The sequence below is a fragment of the Triticum aestivum genome, chromosome 4B (genome assembly GCF_018294505.1).
Source record: "Triticum aestivum cultivar Chinese Spring chromosome 4B, IWGSC CS RefSeq v2.1, whole genome shotgun sequence".
In the NCBI taxonomy this organism is placed as follows: Eukaryota; Viridiplantae; Streptophyta; class Magnoliopsida; order Poales; family Poaceae; genus Triticum; species Triticum aestivum.
The window spans coordinates 34,428,158-34,448,193 of NC_057804.1; the positions used below are offsets into that span (position 1 = coordinate 34,428,158).

General features: G+C 44.5%; 1 protein-coding gene across 1 annotated transcript; it reads right to left on the reverse strand.

The window, feature by feature from the left end:
• Positions 1-16,170: 16,170 nt before the first annotated feature.
• LOC123090828 (phytanoyl-CoA dioxygenase 1) lies at positions 16,171-19,304 on the reverse strand. Its single transcript, XM_044512171.1, has 9 exons — positions 19,129-19,304; positions 18,873-18,994; positions 18,588-18,648; positions 18,260-18,328; positions 17,562-17,680; positions 17,333-17,480; positions 17,104-17,248; positions 16,930-17,016; positions 16,171-16,419 (listed from the first exon to the last, which is right to left on the reverse strand). The coding sequence occupies exons 1-9, from the start codon at positions 19,181-19,183 to the stop codon at positions 16,377-16,379; spliced, it is 849 nt and encodes a 282-aa protein (XP_044368106.1). The 5' UTR covers positions 19,184-19,304; the 3' UTR covers positions 16,171-16,376.
• Positions 19,305-20,036: the final 732 nt, after the last annotated feature.

Genomic DNA, 20,036 nt, shown 5'->3' on the forward strand with positions numbered 1-20,036 from the left:
AGATTGAAAACCGGGCCTCCCATGATCAGTTGTGTGAAAATAACATTAAACAAATGGTAGCTAGCTGGAAGATGGTGTATTTATATTTCTTTAAAATTTATTTATTTATATTTGAAAAAATTGTTGATTTGGATTATTTGTTCTATTCGGATTAATGGTTGATATTTGTTGAATCGTTTGATCTAAATTGTAGTAGAGTAGATAGAAGAAAACAAAAGGAAAACAAGTATGAGGCTATATTATGGTGATCTTGTGTTTGCGCACAACCTGCAAAAAAATATTGAGCACGCTGACGATATGATGACTCTGCTACAGTTGCTGGTTGTGTATGAGTTACATGCATGCTTGGCCGAGTTTTATATGCATGCTTTCCAGGTGATTGTTTATCTTTGGAAACGGTACATCCAAAATACCACGAAGTTAGAAAATCACACCCAAAAATATATTGATAGGTGGTAAGTTAAAACAACTGTAGCAAAGTCGCCATATCGACGATCGCCATCTGCCATATCTAGAGGATCCGCTTGCTGCTCTTCCTCCTAGTCCCCAAAATTGAAGACGAGGGAGTGCTCCTCTCGTGTGACATTGACAAGAAAGCGGGTGGTATATTGGAGGCGGGCGAAATGGAAACGGGGGGCATTGGAGAGAGGATTAAGACGAGAGAGTGAGGGTGTCAGCCTTTTATAGGCACTCGTGGGCGCCATTAAGGAGGCAGTACACGGCCAACGGCCGGTGGTCAAAGGGCGGGTCTTCCGATGAGAAACGTTGTAGTGGCCTGTTGTCACGCTGCTGGCCTGCTCACACGTTTGTCATGTCCCGTCCTGCTAATATGCAAGTAGGAGATGATGCCGCGTGGCGGCCATCCAACGGGCCGCCAAGGGAATCCGAGGGGGCGGGCGTGGCACCAATGGTCACGTGACCCTCACCAGTGGTGTGTTGAAGGCCCTGCATCTTTTAAACTCGACAGTGGCACGAGAAGGAAGAAGTTGAAACTTTCCTCCCGTGCTGGCGGATTGGTATGGACCGAACTCCATACTGGACGTCCCCAGCCTCCATATATGGACAGTACGAGGTCATTATGGAGCGAGCTTCATAAATTATGGCAATGGACACCCATATGACAACTCAGCTAGTGTCGTTTTGATCCAAAAACGCCATATTATTAGTTATTATAGCGATCGGGGCTATACGAAGACTCTGCTATAGTTGCTCTTAGTCTCTACTCCTAATGTCTCAGTTGGTAGGTCGCGTTCCGGGTTTTATTTTCGTCCCATCTCACCCGATTTTTTTTTGGTATTTCTTTGATACTTGCTCCCACCTCCCGCTCAGCCGAGACGGTTTATTTTCGTACTCCCTCCCACCTCCCAGGTAGTTCCCTCCATGCAAAAAAAATCGAACCAACCAATCTCTACTCCTAATGAAGCAGTTGGTAGTCTTCGCCGGTCAATTTTCGTCTCACCACTTTCGTCCGGGTTTTTTTCGTAGGTTAACTGTCGTAGATTTTTTTAGTCGCCTCCCCCACTTTATCGGTTTATTTTCACTTCACCCTCTCACACAACGAAAAAAACTGAATGGATCAAAACTTTCCATACTGACGCAAATTATTTAGTAATGTCTTTATGTAAAAGAATCAATCACAATCAATCTCTAAAGATCAAATCTAAATTAATTAATCTTCATAACGTTTGTTTCCTTTCGAATCACGTCCATAACTTTCCTTCCTTGTTTGGGCAGAAACTGTTTGGTAGCAGAGATTAGGAAGCTTCCTATGAGTGTAGTAATAGGAAGTATTCTTTTTCTTGATGATTCGTTTCCATGCATGATGATAGTAAATTATGCCAACATTCACCACTATTTATCAATGTCATCAATCGTATCCATTTCTACCAGTTTTAAGGGAATCTGCTCGCTTTGTCTTTTTTAAGGGGATCCGCTCGCTAAATCATCGTCGCATGTTATTTTCACAAACAATCTCTACTCCTAATGAAGCAGTTGGTAGCCTCGTACGGTTTATTTTTGTCCTCCTCCCACCTCCCTTGGTTTTTTCTCATCCTCTCTCCCACCTCCCAATTTCGTTGGTTTTTTTCGTCGGTTTTTACTCGCCCCCTCCCACCTCCCAATTTCGTCCGATTTTTATTCGTCCCACCTCCCACCACCCCCTCGTACTGGTTCTTTTTCTCTCCACTCTTTCCTTGCAAACCAATAATTTCCTAACATACAAAAGATCACGAATCTATCTTTCCTTACCCGAACCAATCGCGCCCTACATCAGTGCATTTTTTTATTAGGAAAACTAACACGTAAATCTTAACGCATTGCAAACAAATCCCGTTATGGACCTAATTAATTTATTATGGAATCTATACGTGGTCGCATTGGTTCTTTTTCTCTCCACTCTTTCCTTGCAAATCACTAATTTCCTAATATACAAAAGATCACGAATCTATCTTTCCTTATCCGAATCAATCGATCCCTACATCAGTGCATTTCTTTATTAAGAAAACTAACACGTAAATCTTAACGCATTGTAAAGAAATCCCGTTATGGACCTAATTAATTTATTATGGAATCTGTACGTGGTCGCATCTCTCCCCTCGTGAAAAAATCGCATCCATCTCCCGTTAAAAAGGAAAAGAGAACATGAACGATCAATCCCACACCCTGCATCTCAGTAGCAAAAAATCGCCCCCGCCTCTGCTACTGCGCCTCGCCGTGTGCCTGGCTCGACCCATGCCTCGCCTGCATGGCTAGACGCCGCCGTCTCCACCGCCACGTACAAGAAAACGGTGGGCAGAACCATCCATTCAAATCGCACACCCCCACCCTGATATAAATCGAACCTCGATGGCGAGATCCGATCCGTTGTTGCGGCCCGACCTTTCACGACACTCCACCTTCAGTAGTAGTAACCTCTCGCCCGCGCACGCGATGTACACGAAATAGAGGGTTTGAACCTTGCGGCTCAGCACGAGAAAACCAATCTTGATGACGGTACTCACGCGCAAAACAATTTCCTCGCAGAGAAATCGCAACACAGAGGTTTTCTAAAGCTTCCTCCAAAACTTAGGGATTTTTAGACAGCTTCCCCCAAAACTCGATACGGGTATTACCCTAAAAACACATCGTGTCTATTTCATCCAAAAATAACCTCCTTACATGTGACGCACATTGGCTTTATATATCAGCCGACACCTAACAAAGTTGGAAACCAAATATATTTCTATCCTAGACTTGCACGGCAACACAAAAAATTAAATAAACTTTAAACTGACTTGGACTCTACCGTCCGGATGACTTGCATGCAAGCATGCAATCTTTTACAAGCCAATTTAAACAACATAACGTGAACTAATATAGACTGATGCGCCATACATCATCAAGTGCATCTCTATCCGCAGGTGGGCCCCATCCGACTTCTTTTAAGGTAAGCTGATCACGTATTAACAATCCATTCCATACACGCTCTTTCCATGGTAAGAAGAGGAATATAAAATAATATATATATTTGATCCTCACGTTGCAACTGATCTTGGTTAGCAAACACAAGATCCATCATGGACTCCTTGATGCCTCCTTGTAAACGTGGCTCACCAAAATAGTTGGAATATTCTTTTCCTTGTTTTTCTTCTAATGCATGAAATTCTAATGCACAAGAAATTATCATCTCAACCTGAACACGCTTCTCATCTTTCCAAATGCACATGGCCTGTAACGATTCAGCGTGCATGCATGTATCTTTTATGAGCGGTTGCTCGTCTTCGTAACTTAGCGGCGAGCACTTTGACATATATGCAGTGTATTTTTGGACACAACCGGCTTCTGGCGAAACATCGACGAACTTAGTGTCTATACTACAACAGGTCGCATCATTCTCTCCCCCTTTAGTGAAAACCGTCCTCGGTTTCGACTCGATCTCTGCAGCAACTTTTTCATGGGCGGATTGATTGGTGACCACAGAATATTCAGTAGATTCACTTATATTTTTTTAGCATCTTCCTCTTGTTTCACCTTCTTTTGATGTTCTTTCCTCCAAACAATAAAACGATCCTGACCCATGGGCACGAGGTCGTACTTCTTATCCTTCTTGACGGTATATCTGTTTGTTTTGCGATCATACACAACATCATGCTCATTGTACCATGGCTCGCCCAATAACAAGTGACACGAAATCATCGGTGCCGGAATCACGTCGCACAAAACCTCACGAAAATAATTTTCCAACAAAAACAGTACCTTGGCTTGGTGCGTGACAGTGAGCTCTTCCTGACCCCAACGAAACAAGTATGGTTGTGGATGTGGTACCATTGGTAGATTCAGCTTTTCAACCATCTCGATGCTTGCGGCGTTGACCACATTCATGTGATCGATCGTCATGGCACATGATCTCTCCTTCACCACCATACGGGTGTGAAAAAGCCCGAACCAACGTCCTTCCTCCTCCAACTGAAATCCATAGCTTAGCTTACTGAATGATGATGCACTCGCCATCTTCCCCATAGTGTCGTGAACAACCTGATGCTCTGAATACCACCTGATATAAACCGAACCTCGATGGCGAGATCCGATCCGTTGTTGCGGCCCGACCTTTCACGACACTCCACCTTCAGTAGTAGTAACCTCTCGCCCGCGCACGCGATGTACACAAAATAGAGGGTTTGAACCTTGCGGCTCAGCACGAGAAAACCAATCTTGATGACGGTACTCACGCGCAAAACAATTTCCTCGCAGAGAAATCGCAACACAGAGGTTTTCTAAAGCTTCCTCCAAAACTTAGGGATTTTTAGACAGCTTCCCCCAAAACTCGATACGGGTATTACCCTAAAAACACATTGTGTCTATTTCATCCAAAAATAACCTCCTTACATGTGACGCACCTTGGCTTTATATATCAGCCGACACCTAACAAAGTTGGAAACCAAATATATTTCTATCCTAGACCTGCACGGCAACACAAAAAATTAAATAAACTTTAAACTGACTTGGACTCTACCGTCCGGATGACTTGCATGCAAGCATGCAATCTTTTACAAGCCAATTTAAACAACATAACGTGAACTAATATGGACTGATGCGCCATACATCATCAAGTGCATCTCTATCCGCAGGTGGGCCTCATCCGACTTCTTTTAAGGTAAGCTGATCACGTATTAACAATCCATTCCATACACGCTTTTTCCATGGTAAGAAGAGGAATATAAAATAATATATATATTTGATCCTCACGTTGCAACTGATCTTGGTTAGCAAACACACAAGATCCATCATGGACTCCTTGATGCCTCCTAGTAAACGTGGCTCACCAAAATAGTTGGAATATTCTTTTCCTTGTTTTTCTTCTAATGCATGAAAGTCTAATGCACAAGAAATTATCATCTCAACCTGAACACGCTTCTCATCTTTCCAAATGCACATGCCCTGTAACGATTCAACGTGCATGCATGTATCTTTTATGAGCGGTTGCTCGTCTTCGTAACTTAGCGGCGAGCACTTTAACATATATGCAGTGTACTTTTGGACACAACCGGCTTCTGGCGAAACATCGACGAACTTAGTGTCTATACTACAACAGGTCGCATCACACCCTCCTCCGCAATCCCTAGCCCCGCATCACCCTATCGCTTTCTCGCCTCTCTTTCCCCTCGATGTAGATGGTGCCGAGCGGCGGCCTCGAGCACCGGCAGTGCCGCCCTCTCTATCTTCGCTGCGTCGAGAGATGGGCCGAGGCTATCGTCGGTTCGCCGCCCACGATTGGGCCGCTTCCGGTTGTCGCGCACCACCGGCTCCACCTAACGTGCCCGACCCTCTCCGCTTTCGACCTTCCAGTGACCACATCCCTCCGCGCCTCCATCCATCATCCACAAGGCCACTCCCTGCACCCACCCTCCTAAATTCTTCATACCGGCGGACAATCACCGAAGATCCAAGTTGGCCCGATATCAATTTTCTTACATGCTTTCTTTATTAGTTGGTGATGGGAATGGGTTCCAATTTCTCTCTCTGACTGTGGATTCGCAAGCAAGAAGCGCTTCTACATGCATCCTCCTGTCGGTCCCTAAAGTACCAGGTAAATGGTTGATGTTGCGTTTGTCTAGGATGATATATGTTGGCTCTGTTCCGGTTCATCCGAGCAGTTTGGTGACTAATTTACTGATAATTTAATTATATTAATTAAATGAGTCGGGTGTATCGTCGTGCATTTATCTTGCCAGTAATGTTCTGTGATGCTTTGATGCACTTTGGGAATTGGTTATCTTGTCTTCAGTGCAGAACATTGTTGGGGAACGTTGCAGAAAATTAAATTTTTTTCTACGGTTTCACCAAGATCCATCTATGAGTTCATCTAAGCAACGAGTCTAGGGAGAGAGTTTGCATCTACATACCACTTGTAGATCGCGTGCGGAAGCTTGCAAGGTGATGATGTAGTCGTACTCGACGTGATCCAAATCACCGATGACCAGCGCCGAACGGACGGCACCTCCGCGTTCAACACACGTACGGGACGGGAGACGTCTCCTCTTTCTTGATCCAGCAAGGGGGAAGGAGAGGTTGATGAAGATCCAGCAGCACGACGGCGTGGTGGTGGATGCAGGGCGTCACAGCAGCAGGGCTTCGCCGAGACTACGAGGGAGAGACGTAACGGGGGGAGGTGGAGGCGCCAGGGGCTGGTGTATGAAGTCCCTCCTCTCCCCCACTATATATAGGGGTGCCAGGGGGGCGCCGGCCCTAGTAGATGAGATCTACTAGGGGGGCGGCGGCCTAGGGGAGGTTTCCCTCCCCCCCAAGGCACCTAGGGGTGCCTTCCACCACTAGGACTCCTCCTAGGGGGAAACCCTAGGCGCATGGGCCTATAGGGGCTGGTGCCCTTGGCCCATGATGGCCAAGGCGCACCCCCTACAGCCCATGTGGCCCCCCGGGACAGGTGGCCCCACCCGGTGGACCCCCGGGACCCTTCCGGTGGTCCCGGTACAATACCGATAACCCCGAAACTTGTCCCGATGCCCGAAATAGCACTTCCTATATATAATTCTTTACCTCCGGACCATTCCGGAACTCCTCGTGACGTCCGGGATCTCATCCGGGACTCCGAACAACATTCGGGTTTCTGCATATACATATCTTCATAACCCTAGCGTCACCGAACCTTAAGTGTGTAGACCCTACGGGTTCGGGAGACATGCAGACATGACCGAGACGCTCTCAGTCAATAACCATCAGCGGGATCTGGATACCCATGATGGCTCCCACATGCTCCTCGATGTTGTCATCGGATGAACCACTATGTCGAGGATTCGATCAAACCCTGTATGCAATTCCCTTTGTCAATCGGTACGTTACTTGCCCGAGACTCGATCGTCGGTATCCCAATACCTTGTTCAGTCTCGTTACCGGCAAGTCACTTTACTCGTACCGTAATGCATGATCCCGTGTCCAACACCTTGGTCACATTGAGCTCAATATGATGATGCATTACCGAGTGGGCCCAGAGATACCTCTCCGTCATACGGAGTGACAAATCCCAGTCTCGATCCGTGTCAACCCAACAGCTACTTTCGGAGATACCTGTAATGCACCTTTATAGTCACCCAGTTACGTTGTGACGTTTGATACACCCAAGGCACTCTTACGGTATCCGGGAGTTACACGATCTCATGGTCGAAGGAAGAGATACTTGACACTTGCAAAGCTCTAGCAAAACGAACTACACGATCTTTTATGCTATGCTTAGGATTGGGTCTTGTCCATCACATCATTCTCCTAATGATGTGATCCCGTTATCAACGACATCCAATGTCCATAGTCAGGAAACCATGACTATCTGTTGATCACAACGAGCTGGTCAACTAGAGGCTTACCAGGGACATAGTGTGGTCTAAGTATTCACACGTGTATTACGATTTCCGGATAATACAGTTATAGCATGAATAAAAGACAATTATCATGAACAATGAAATATAATAATACTTTTATTATTGCCTCTAGGGCATATTTCCAACAGTCTCCCACTTGCACTAGAGTCACTAATCTAGTTACATTGTGATGAATCGAACACCCATAGAGTTCTGGTGTTGATCATGTTTTGCACGCGAGAGAGGTTTAGTCAGCGGATCTGCGACATTCAGATCCGTGTGCACTTTGCAAATCTCTATGTCTCCATCTTGAACATTTTCACGGATGGAGTTGAAACGACGCTTGATGTGCCTGGTCTTCTTGTGAAACCTGGGCTCCTTTGCGAGGGCAATAGCTCCAGTGTTGTCACAGAAGAGTTTGATCGGCCCCGACGCATTGGGTATGACTCCTAGGTCGGTGATGAACTCCTTCACCCAAATCGCTTCATGTGCTGCCTCCGAGGCTGCCATGTACTCCGCTTCACACGTAGATCCCGCCACGACGCTCTGCTTGCAGCTGCACCAGCTTACTGCTCCACCATTCAACATATACACGTATCCGGTTTGTGACTTAGAGTCATCCAGATCTGAGTCGAAGCTAGCGTCGACGTAACCCTTTACGACGAGCTCTTCGTCTCCTCCATAAACGAGAAACATGTCCTTTGTCCTTTTCAGGTACTTCAGGATATTCTTGACCGCTGTCCAGTGTTCCTTGCCGGGATTACTTTGGTATCTTGCTACCAAACTTACGGCAAGGTTTACATCGGGTCTGGTACACAGCATGGCATACATAATAGATCCTATGGCTGAAGCATAGGGGATGACACTCATCTCTTCTTTATCTTTTGCCGTGGTCGGTGACTGAGCTGAGCTCAGTCTCATACCTTGTAACATAGGCAAGAACCCCTTCTTGGACTGATCCATTCTGAATCTCTTCAAAATCTTATCAAGGTATGTGCTTTGTGAAAGACCTATGAGGCGTCTCGATCTATCTCTATAGATCTTGATGCCTAATATATAAGCAGCTTCTCCAAGGTCCTTCATTGAAAAACACTTATTCAAGTAGGCCTTAATGCTGTCCAGAAATTCTATATTATTTCCCATCAGGAGTATGTCATCTACATATAATATGAGAAATGCTACAGAGCTCCCACTCACTTTCTTGTAAACGCAGGCTTCTCCATAAGTCTGCATAAACCCAAACGCTTTGATCATCTCATCAAAGCGAATGTTCCAACTCCGAGATGCTTGCACCAGTCCATAAATGGATCGCTGGAGCTTGCATACTTTGTTAGCGTTCCGAGGATCGACAAAACCTTCCGGCTGCATCATATACAGTTCTTCCTTAAGATGCCCGTTAAGGAATGCTGTTTTGACGTCCATCTGCCATATCTCATAATCATAGTATGCGGCAATTGCTAACATGATTCGGACGGACTTTAGCTTCGCTACGGGAGAGAATGTCTCGTCGTAGTCAATCCCTTGAACCTGTCGATAACCCTTAGCGACAAGTCGAGCTTTATAGATGGTAACATTACCATCCGCGTCCGTCTTCTTCTTAAAGATCCATTTGTTTTCTATCGCTCGCCGATCATCGGGCAAGTCTGTCAAAGTCCATACTTTGTTTTCATACATGGATTCTATCTCGGATTTCATGGCTTCAAGCCATTTGTTGGAATCCGGGCCCGCCATTGCTTCTTCATAGTTCGAAGGTTCATTGTTGTCTAACAACATGATTTCCAGGACAGGGTTGCCGTACCACTCTGGTGCGGAACGTGTCCTTGTGGACCTACGAAGTTCAGCAGTAACTTGATCCGAAGTACCTTGATCATTATCATGGTTTTCCTCTTCAGTTGGTGTGGGCATCACAGGAACGGTTTCCTGTGCTGCGTCACTATCCCGCTCAAGAGGTAGTACTTCATCGAGTTCTACTTTCCTCCCACTTACTTCTTTCGAGAGAAACTCTTTTTCCAGAAAGCATCCGTTCTTGGCAACAAAGATCTTGCCTTCGGATCTTAAGTAGAAGGTATACCCTACAGTTTCCTTAGGGTATCCTATGAATACGCATTTTTCCGACTTGGGTTCGAGCTTTTCAGGTTGAAGTTTCTTGACATAAGCTTCGCATCCCCAAACTTTTAGAAACGACAGCTTAGGTTTCTTTCCAAACCATAATTCATACGGTGTCGTCTCAACGGATTTAGACGGTGCCCTATTTAAAGTGAATGTAGCTGTCTCTAGAGCGTATCCCCAAAATGATAGCGGTAAATCGGTAAGAGACATCATAGACCGCACCATATCCAATAGAGTGCGATTACGACGTTCGGACACACCGTTTCGCTGAGGTGTTCCAGGCGGCGTGAGCTGTGAAACGATTCCACATTTCTTTAAGTGTGTACCAAATTCGTGACTTAAGTATTCTCCTCCACGATCTGATCGTAAGAATTTTATCTTTCGGTCACGTTGATTCTCCACCTCATTCTGAAATTCCTTGAACTTTTCAAAGGTCTCAGACTTGTGTTTCATTAAGTAGACATACCCATATCTACTCAAGTCATCTGTGAGAGTGAGAACATAACGATATCCTCCGCGAGCCTCAACGCTCATTGGACCGCACACATCGGTATGTATGATTTCCAACAAGTTGGTTGCTCGCTCCATTGTTCCGGAGAACGGAGTCTTGGTCATTTTGCCCAAGAGGCATGGTTCGCACGTGTCAAACGATTCATAATCAAGAGACTCTAAAAGTCCATCGGCATGGAGCTTCTTCATGCGCTTGACACCAATGTGACCAAGGCGGCAGTGCCACAAGTATGTGGGACTATCGTTATCAACTTTAAATCTTTTGGCATCTACACTATGAACATGTGTAATATTACGCTCGAGATTCATTAAGAATAAACCATTGACCATCGGAGCATGACCATAAAACATATCTCTCATATAAATCGAACAACCATTATTCTCAGACTTAAATGAGTAGCCATCTCGTATTAAACGAGATCCAGATACAATGTTCATGCTCAAACTTGGCACTAAATAACAATTATTAAGGTTCAAAACTAATCCCGTAGGTAAATGTAGAGGCAGCGTGCCGACGGCGATCACATCGACTCTGGAACCATTCCCGACGCGCATCGTCACCTCGTCCTTCGCCAGTCTCCGTTTATTCCGCAGCTCCTGCTGTGAGTTACAAATATGAGCAACGGCACCGGTATCAAATACCCAGGAGTTACTACGAGTACTGGTAAGGTACACATCAATCACATGTATATCAAATATACCTTTGGTGTTGCCGGCCTTCTTATCCGCTAAGTATTTGGGGCAGTTCCGCTTCCAGTGACCCTTCCCCTTGCAATAAAAGCACTCAGTCTCAGGCTTGGGTCCATTCTTTGACTTCTTCCCGGTAACTGGCTTACCAGGCGCGGCAACATCTTTGCCGTCCTTCTTGAAGTTCTTCTTACCCTTGCCCTTCTTGAACTTAGTGGTCTTATTGACCATCAACACTTGATGTTCTTTCTTGATTTCAGCCTCTGCTGACTTCAGCATCGAGAACACTTCAGGAATGGTCTTTTCCATTCCCTGCATGTTGTAGTTCATCACAAAGCTCTTGTAGCTTGGTGGGAGCGACTGGAGGATTCTGTCAATGACCGCCTCATCTGGGAGGTTAATGTTCAGCTGGGTCATACGGTTGTGCAACCCAGACATCTTCAGGATGTGCTCACTGACAGAACTGTTTTCCTCCATCTTACAACTGTAGAACTTGTCGGAGACATCATATCTCTCGACCCGGGCATGAGCTTGAAAAACTAGTTTCAGCTCTTCGAACATCTCATATGCTCCGTGATGCTCAAAACGCTTTTGGAGCCCCGGTTCTAAGCTGTAAAGCATGCCGCACTGAACGAGGGAGTAATCATCAGCGCGAGACTTGCCAAGCATTCATAATGTCTTGGTTCTCTGGGACGGGAGCGTCACCTAGCGGTCCTTCTAGGACATATTGTTTCCTGGCAGCTATGAGGATGATCCTCAGGTTCCGGACCCAGTCCGTATAGTTGCTGCCATCATCTTTCAGCTTGGTTTTCTCTAGGAACGCGTTGAAGTTCATGTTGACATTAGCGTTGGCCATTGATCTACAAGACATATTTGCAAAGGTTTTAGACTAAGTTCATGATAATAAAGTTCTAATCAAATTATGAACTCCCACTTAGATTAGACATCCCTTTAGTCATCTAAGTGTTACACGATCCGAGTCGACTAGCCCGTGTCCGATCATCACGTGAGACGGACTAGTCATCGTCGGTGAACATTTTCATGTTGATCGTATCTTCCATACGACTCGTGTTCGACCTTTCGGTCTCCGTGTTCCGAGGCCATGTCTGCACATGCTAGGCTCGTCAAGTTAACCCTAAGTGTTTTCGCTGTGTAAAACTGTCTTACACCCGTTGTATGTGAACGTAAGAATCCATCACACCCGATCATCACGTGGTGCTTAGAAACGACGAACTGTAGCAACGGTGCACAGTTAGGGGAGAACACTTCTTGAAATTTTATAAGGGATCATCTTATTTACTACCGTCGTCCTAAGTAAACAAGATGCATAATACATAATAAACATCACATGCAATTATATAGTTGTGACATGATATGGCCAATATCATATAGCTCCATTGATCTTCATCTTCGGGGCTCCATGATCATCTTGTCACCGGCTTGACACCATGATCTCCATCATCATGATCTCCATCATCGTGTCTTCATGAAGTTGTCACGCCAACGACTACTTCTACTTCTATGACTAACGTTTAGCAATAAAGTAAAGTAGTTTACATGACGTTATTCAATGACACGCAGGTCATACAAAAAATAATGACAACTCCTATGGCTCCTGCCGGTTGTCATACTCATCGACATGCAAGTCGTGAATCCTATTACAAAGAACATGATCTCATACATCACAATTCATCATTCATCACAACTTCTGGCCATATCACATCACATGATCAATCGCTGCAAAAACAAGTTAGACGTCCTCTAATTGTTGTTGCATCTTTTACGTGGCTGCAATTGGGTTCTAGCAAGAACGTTTTCTTACCTACGAATCACCACAACGTGATTTTGTCAACTTCTATTTACCCTTCATAAGGGCCCTGTTCATCGATTCCGCTCCAACTAAGGTGGGAGAGACAGACACCCGCCAGCCACCTTATGCAACTTGTGCATGTCAGTCGGTGGAACCGGTCTCACGTAAGTGTACGTGTAAGGTTGGTCCGGGCCGCTTCATCCCACAATACCGTTGAGCAAGAAAAGACTAGTAGAGGCAAGTAAGATGACAAAATCCACGCCCACAACAAAGTTGTGTTCTACTCGTGCAAAGAGAACTACGCATAGACCTAGCTCATGATGCCACTGTTGGGGAACGTTGCAGAAAATTAAAAATTTTCCTACGGTTTCACCAAGATCCATCTATGAGTTCATCTAAGCAACGAGTCTAGGGAGAGAGTTTGCATCTACATACCACTTGTAGATCGCGTGCGGAAGCTTGCAAGGTGATGATGTAGTCGTACTCGACGTGATCCAAATCACCGATGACCAGCGCCGAACGGACGGCACCTCCGCGTTCAACACACGTACGGGACGGGAGACGTCTCCTCCTTCTTGATCCAGCAAGGGGGAAGGAGAGGTTGATGAAGATCCAGCAGCACGACGGCGTGGTGGTGGATGCAGGGCGTCACAGCAGCAGGGCTTCGCCGAGACTACGAGGGAGAGACGTAACGGGGGGAGGTGGAGGCGCCAGGGGCTGGTGTATGAAGTCCCTCCTCTCCCCCACTATATATAGGGGTGCCAGGGGGGGCGCCGGCCCTAGTAGATGAGATCTACTAGGGGGGGCGGCGGCCTAGGGGAGGTTTCCCTCCCCCCCAAGGCACCTAGGGGTGCCTTCCACCACTAGGACTCCTCCTAGGGGGAAACCCTAGGCGCATGGGCCTATAGGGGCTGGTGCCCTTGGCCCATGATGGCCAAGGCGCACCCCCTACAGCCCATGTGGCCCCCCGGGACAGGTGGCCCCACCCGGTGGACCCCCGGGACCCTTCCGGTGGTCCCGGTACAATACCGATAACCCCGAAACTTGTCCCGATGCCCGAAATAGCACTTCCTATATATAATTCTTTACCTCCGGACCATTCCGGAACTCCTCGTGACGTCCGGGATCTCATCCGGGACTCCGAACAACATTCGGGTTTCTGCATATACATATCTTCATAACCCTAGCGTCACCGAACCTTAAGTGTGTAGACCCTACGGGTTCGGGAGACATGCAGACATGACCGAGACGCTCTCAGTCAATAACCATCAGCGGGATCTGGATACCCATGATGGCTCCCACATGCTCCTCGATGTTGTCATCGGATGAACCACTATGTCGAGGATTCGATCAAACCCTGTATGCAATTCCCTTTGTCAATCGGTACGTTACTTGCCCGAGACTCGATCGTCGGTATCCCAATACCTTGTTCAGTCTCGTTACCGGCAAGTCACTTTACTCGTACCGTAATGCATGATCCCGTGTCCAACACCTTGGTCACATTGAGCTCAATATGATGATGCATTACCGAGTGGGCCCAGAGATACCTCTCCGTCATACGGAGTGACAAATCCCAGTCTCGATCCGTGTCAACCCAACAGCTACTTTCGGAGATACCTGTAATGCACCTTTATAGTCACCCAGTTACGTTGTGACGTTTGATACACCCAAGGCACTCTTACGGTATCCGGGAGTTACACGATCTCATGGTCGAAGGAAGAGATACTTGACACTTGCAAAGCTCTAGCAAAACGAACTACACGATCTTTTATGCTATGCTTAGGATTGGGTCTTGTCCATCACATCATTCTCCTAATGATGTGATCCCGTTATCAACGACATCCAACGTCCATAGTCAGGAAACCATGACTATCTGTTGATCACAACGAGCTGGTCAACTAGAGGCTTACCAGGGACATAGTGTGGTCTAAGTATTCACACGTGTATTACGATTTCCGGATAATACAGTTATAGCATGAATAAAAGACAATTATCATGAACAATGAAATATAATAATACTTTTATTATTGCCTCTAGGGCATATTTCCAACAAACATTTGTTTATTAATGCATGAGAAGAATCCTTATTACTACCTTGAACCTGTTTTATAATCCATATTGTTATGCACTAGCGCGTGTGCGTGTGAAATAGATGGATTATGGTCCGTCCCGTACCCAATAAGATGGATATGTGTGTGTGTTAGAGAGAGAGAGAGGGAGAGGGGGAGAGAGAGTGAGGAGGAGCGAGGGAGAGAGTGTGTGTGAGAATTTGATGGTAAAAAGGTCGTCAATGTCACTTGATATGTATGAGAATATTAAATGTAATATTAACATAATTGATATTGAACTCTTAAAGTTAATGTGGCCCCGTTGCAATGCACGGGTATTCTTCTAGTTTAACAAGTTATCAGGACCCGAATTATTGGAAAAAATCGGTCAAAGAACTGAGAAGTGTTTTTTGGAATTTGTGGGTAAATTACGGGATAGTTGAGAAGATAATCGCCTCTACTTCTAATTAATCTAAGGAACTAAATTTTGGCGAATTCTTTATTACTACCTCCATTTTGGTTTATTAGCCCCCCTTATATTTTGGATCAAACTTTGATCTTTGATTTAACTATCAAATAATAAGTTATATACCACAAAAGTAGTATCATTGAAAACCTCTTTCGATATGAATCCAACAATGTAAGTTTTATGATATACAATTTGTATTTTGTTAGTCAAATCTACAGTTAAAATTTGACACAAAATACAAAGGGACCAATAAACCAGGATGGATGTACTAGTATTCAACATGAGGTAAATGGCCTAAACAAAGCTCCTACTGAATACAGTAAACAGTAATTAAGGCAAAAAGCCAATTAACAACAGCCGTTGGTTCTCACCATCACATGCACCGTTGGATAACTGAATGTGCTCCTCACGTTGCTCTCATGGATAACAGAGGGATATCCTCTCCTGCTAGGACCTGGCTCTGCTAAGTTGTTCTTATGTCATCAGACTCTATGAGTTTTACAGAACATAAGTTTTTTTTTTTAGATAAATGGCCCGGTTTTAGGTGCATGCTTTCCTGGTGATTGTTTATATTTGGAATCGGTACATCGCAAAATACCACGAAATTAGAAAATCACACCGAAAAATAGAAATAGTGAGCAGTTATCATGATACCTGATCATGAAACAAAGGGGCAGCCGCGACAGATTCTGAGGAGGAAATTGGATTTATTTCAGGATTGCAGATAGTAACTGATATCATGACAACACAACAGCTAGTATTCAGTATTTACAGTGTACACATGTGAAAGACAACAAAGAAACCAGCATTGCTCCGCGGCGTTCCCAAATTTGCACCGATGATAAGCAACTGAAACTGCTTGCTGAAGATATCAGGTTTATTAGTAACTGGCTGAACTAAGACACATAGAGCGGTTCAGGCGCAGTTTTCCTCTGTATCCTGAGAAACAAACATGTAAAAAAGTGAGTAAAATCAACAAGTCTGTGTACACAAATCACTAGGTATTCCATGATGTTGCATATGGTGTGGCATATGCTTTGTCAGCACACGCAACCTTCTAATTCTAAGATCAGAGTGCTATATCATTGGACACCCGACAGAATAACCTCAAGTATTACGACTAACATAACCAAACAAGTAGCAAAAGTACTAACCTAACCTGAACAAGTACTATACTCACACAATATCATGTTTCATTTTTCTTCATGGGTAACCAAATATGTCTTAAGCTATTACGAAACTGTTGCACGGCAATAGAAAACTATGCTTGCCTAAAACCAGCAGCTTGGTTTGAGGAGGAAACAAGTGTATGCCAAGTTCAGTGAACACTAGGGCTCATTTCGCTGTCCTTCTAGTTCTGACAGTTAATTATGTGACACCATCTTGAGCAAATAAAATCTAAAAAATATATTTTGCAACTGAACCATTGTCGCGCCATCATGAACTAACCAGTTGTCCTTGGACCATTTACATCCTTCCATGTCAACTACATGTAAGCTCAGTGCATGTCTTGACACTGGAGAAAGGTTCTCAAAGCTGTGAAAGAAAGCTAAAGCATGTTAGCGAAAGGTAAGAAAGAAAACAGCAACAGGGAAGCAACTGCGATATAGAAAGGAAATTCACCTCTGATGTACAAGATCGCCGTGAATAACAACAAAGTCACCTGATTTCATTTCCAGTGGTACAAACTCTTTCTGGTCATAAAGCGGGGAGGGGCGATCAAAATGAGTACCATTTTCATCTCTGATCATTCGCCTTTTTAGACCATCTGGTCCAGAACATTGCAAATGTAAAAAATAATATAAATAGCAACAGAACTTTTTGGGTTAAATAATTTTGTAATGTCACATACTTTTATGTGATCCGGGAATTGCCCATAGGCAACCGTTTGTAATTGTTGCATCTTCAAGTGCTAGCCACAATCCTGTGCATGATAGGGGCTCTGTATAAAGGAATGTATTATCCTGGTGTGGCACCACCTCGCCACCAATGCCCGGTTGCTGAAATGTGAAGAAAAAAACTCAATAACAACGAATAAAACATGCATATCATACGAAAACTAACTAGTCTTCAAAAGGTACCTTAAAGATGTACATAGATTGAATAACTGCAGGTCTCTTGTACCCTAAAGAAGAGAACAGGCTAGAAATACTCTCCGAGAAAGCAAACTTTTTGAACACAGGGTCATGTTCATGTAGTGCTGCATAAAATATAGTATGGCGAAGGTTACATATCTTAATAGTTGAGAAATTATGTCATCATGAAAATATGCAAGCATATAAAAAAAAGAAAATAACTGATGGCGCTCGAGAACGACTCCCACACCATAGACAATGTTAACTCGTAAATAAGAAAATAACAACTAAGAGCCTGAGATGAATGAATTAGCTCCAGATGGGAAAATAACCTAAACCACACGCGGTTTTGACTTAACTCCAGATTAATGGAATTATAGACAGCAGACTTAAATGCAAGTCTGAACTCATTTTTCCAGATAAGAACAACACTGTCCACTGAAATGCAACATGATTGTGCTTTAAATTATTAACACCAGCACCTTTAAATCAGATGCATTTTTTTTTCAAAATATACTCAATTTTATCGCTTTCCAGTGAATAAGGAATTTCCTTGTTGTTTCACACACGGGACAACAAATTCTTGGTCCAAGCAACATAAACAGTTAAATGATATTCACAAGAACCAATTGATCATATAGTTCAAAAGACAAACATGTAAAATAATTTATCTCTGAATTTGATTGCACCGTGGGCATACTAACCATGTCCAACTTTATTGATTGAAAGTTCCTTTGGCTGTCTCAAGCATCCATCATCTCCAAATGCCTTTTCTGTGGTCACAGAAACAGCAAAGTGACAAGAGAGAAATCACCATCAATAGCTAGGATGTAAAGCAGGAACAGAATTACAGAACTAGCAGCACAGTTCGCCGCCATATGTGACGCTGTAACTTATATATCTTCTTTTCTAACAAATTACCTAGCATCTCCTAGTCCAAGGAGCATGAATGATAAATGCTACAGATTGGTGATTCCTAATTGACAAGGGTAACTCATTCCCCACAAGTCCAAGATGACAGAAATCACATACCCTCGAAGAAGAAAGATATATTCTCCGCACTCTTAAAGAAGTAGTCATCCTTCAACTGCCGCTGCATCGCAAACAAAATTATTCCGGAAACACAAATCCAGATCGGGCAGCATGTGAGACTAGAGATCAAATCTATCAAGTGAGAATTGAAGCTAGTTATCCGGAGAACTGTAAATGGCAGACTGGCACATGCCTAAAAAGTTTGTACTAGTTATTATTATTTGGCAAGTCAGAAGTATATCCCTCTGAAGTCTGAACAAATAAGGCAAGTTCGGGACGACATACATGATCCTTAGTGGAGAAGACACTGGAGTCAGCGCCGTCGAAGCCGTGGACGAGCTCGGCCATGCGGCCCCGCATAGCCTGAACCTCCTCCGCGCTCGAGAACGACTCCAGCACCAGGTAGCCTGGAACCAACGGGAGCCCACGCAAGATTGAGATTAGGGCTTCCGCTGCTAATTTCGAAATTGGGGGAGCCGCCCCACGGCTGCTGGGAGACAGAGAGGTTGGGGGAGATGAGGTGCGACGAAGAAGTGCTCACCGTTCTTCTCGAAGAAGCTGAGCTGCTCGGCGGTGAGGCTGCCGGCCGGCGGCATGGCGGCGGCGGAGGAGGTAGATGTATGAACGGAACAGGGGATGGGGATTGACCAGTGGAGGGGATGGGTACGGAACTGTTTGCCGTCACGTTTTCGTTTTGTCTGGTCGATGTCAGTTTCCTGATTTCTGAAGCCACCCGAGCGCGCCCATGTGATATCAACCTATAGTTTATTTTGTGATGTCAAAAAAATTTATTGTTTTATTTTGGACTGCAATAACTAGCGAACATTCGCCCGGAAATATGACATTTGTGAAGTTTTTAGACAGACTCTTCATAGATTCAAGAAAATTTCTGAAAAGAAAAGAACAAATACGGCAAAAGGGGGCAGAATTTGACATCTTCTATACAACCTAAAAATGCTTAAAAAATATTTGTTTGCCATCCCCTTGCAGGGAACATTGGCCAGTTAATATTTATGTTATTTTTTCATGAATAGAAACGATACCTTTTCAAGTCAAATCTGAAAACACTAAAAATTTGTAAGACATTTGGATGTTTAACTTTGTTTTTTTAATACCCAAATGTATTATAAAAGTTTACCTAAAGTACAAAACATCTCAAACATAAAAATAATACATTATTGTCATGTGACCACGGAAGGACCACTACCGCCGCCAGAACAACTCGCCCACGCACTGCTATCATTGGTCTGCGCCATATGTGCAGTGACATAGGTCCTTGTTTGTGGTGATGGGAGGCTCCTATATCGCTGCTCGGTTGGTTCCTCACGTGGGTATGATTAACAATCGTGTGGCGATGTTCACGTCAGGGTGTGCACATGAACAATTGTTTTCGAGTGTGTATGGAGGTGTTGGTTCGGCAAGCGGATGTGGTAGCATAAGATGACTTCA

Excerpts from the sequence above, each read along its gene's own strand:
- LOC123090828 (XM_044512171.1), bottom strand. The coding sequence starts at position 19,183 with ATGCCGCCGGCCGGCAGCCTCACCGCCGAGCAGCTCAGCTTCTTCGAG. Across the intron at positions 18,649-18,872 it reads TCTTCTCCACTAAGGATCAT|CGGCAGTTGAAGGATGACTA; the intron begins GTATGTCGTCCC and ends TTTGCGATGCAG. Across the intron at positions 17,249-17,332 it reads AATTCCCGGATCACATAAAA|ATGGTCTAAAAAGGCGAATG; the intron begins GTATGTGACATT and ends GTTCTGGACCAG.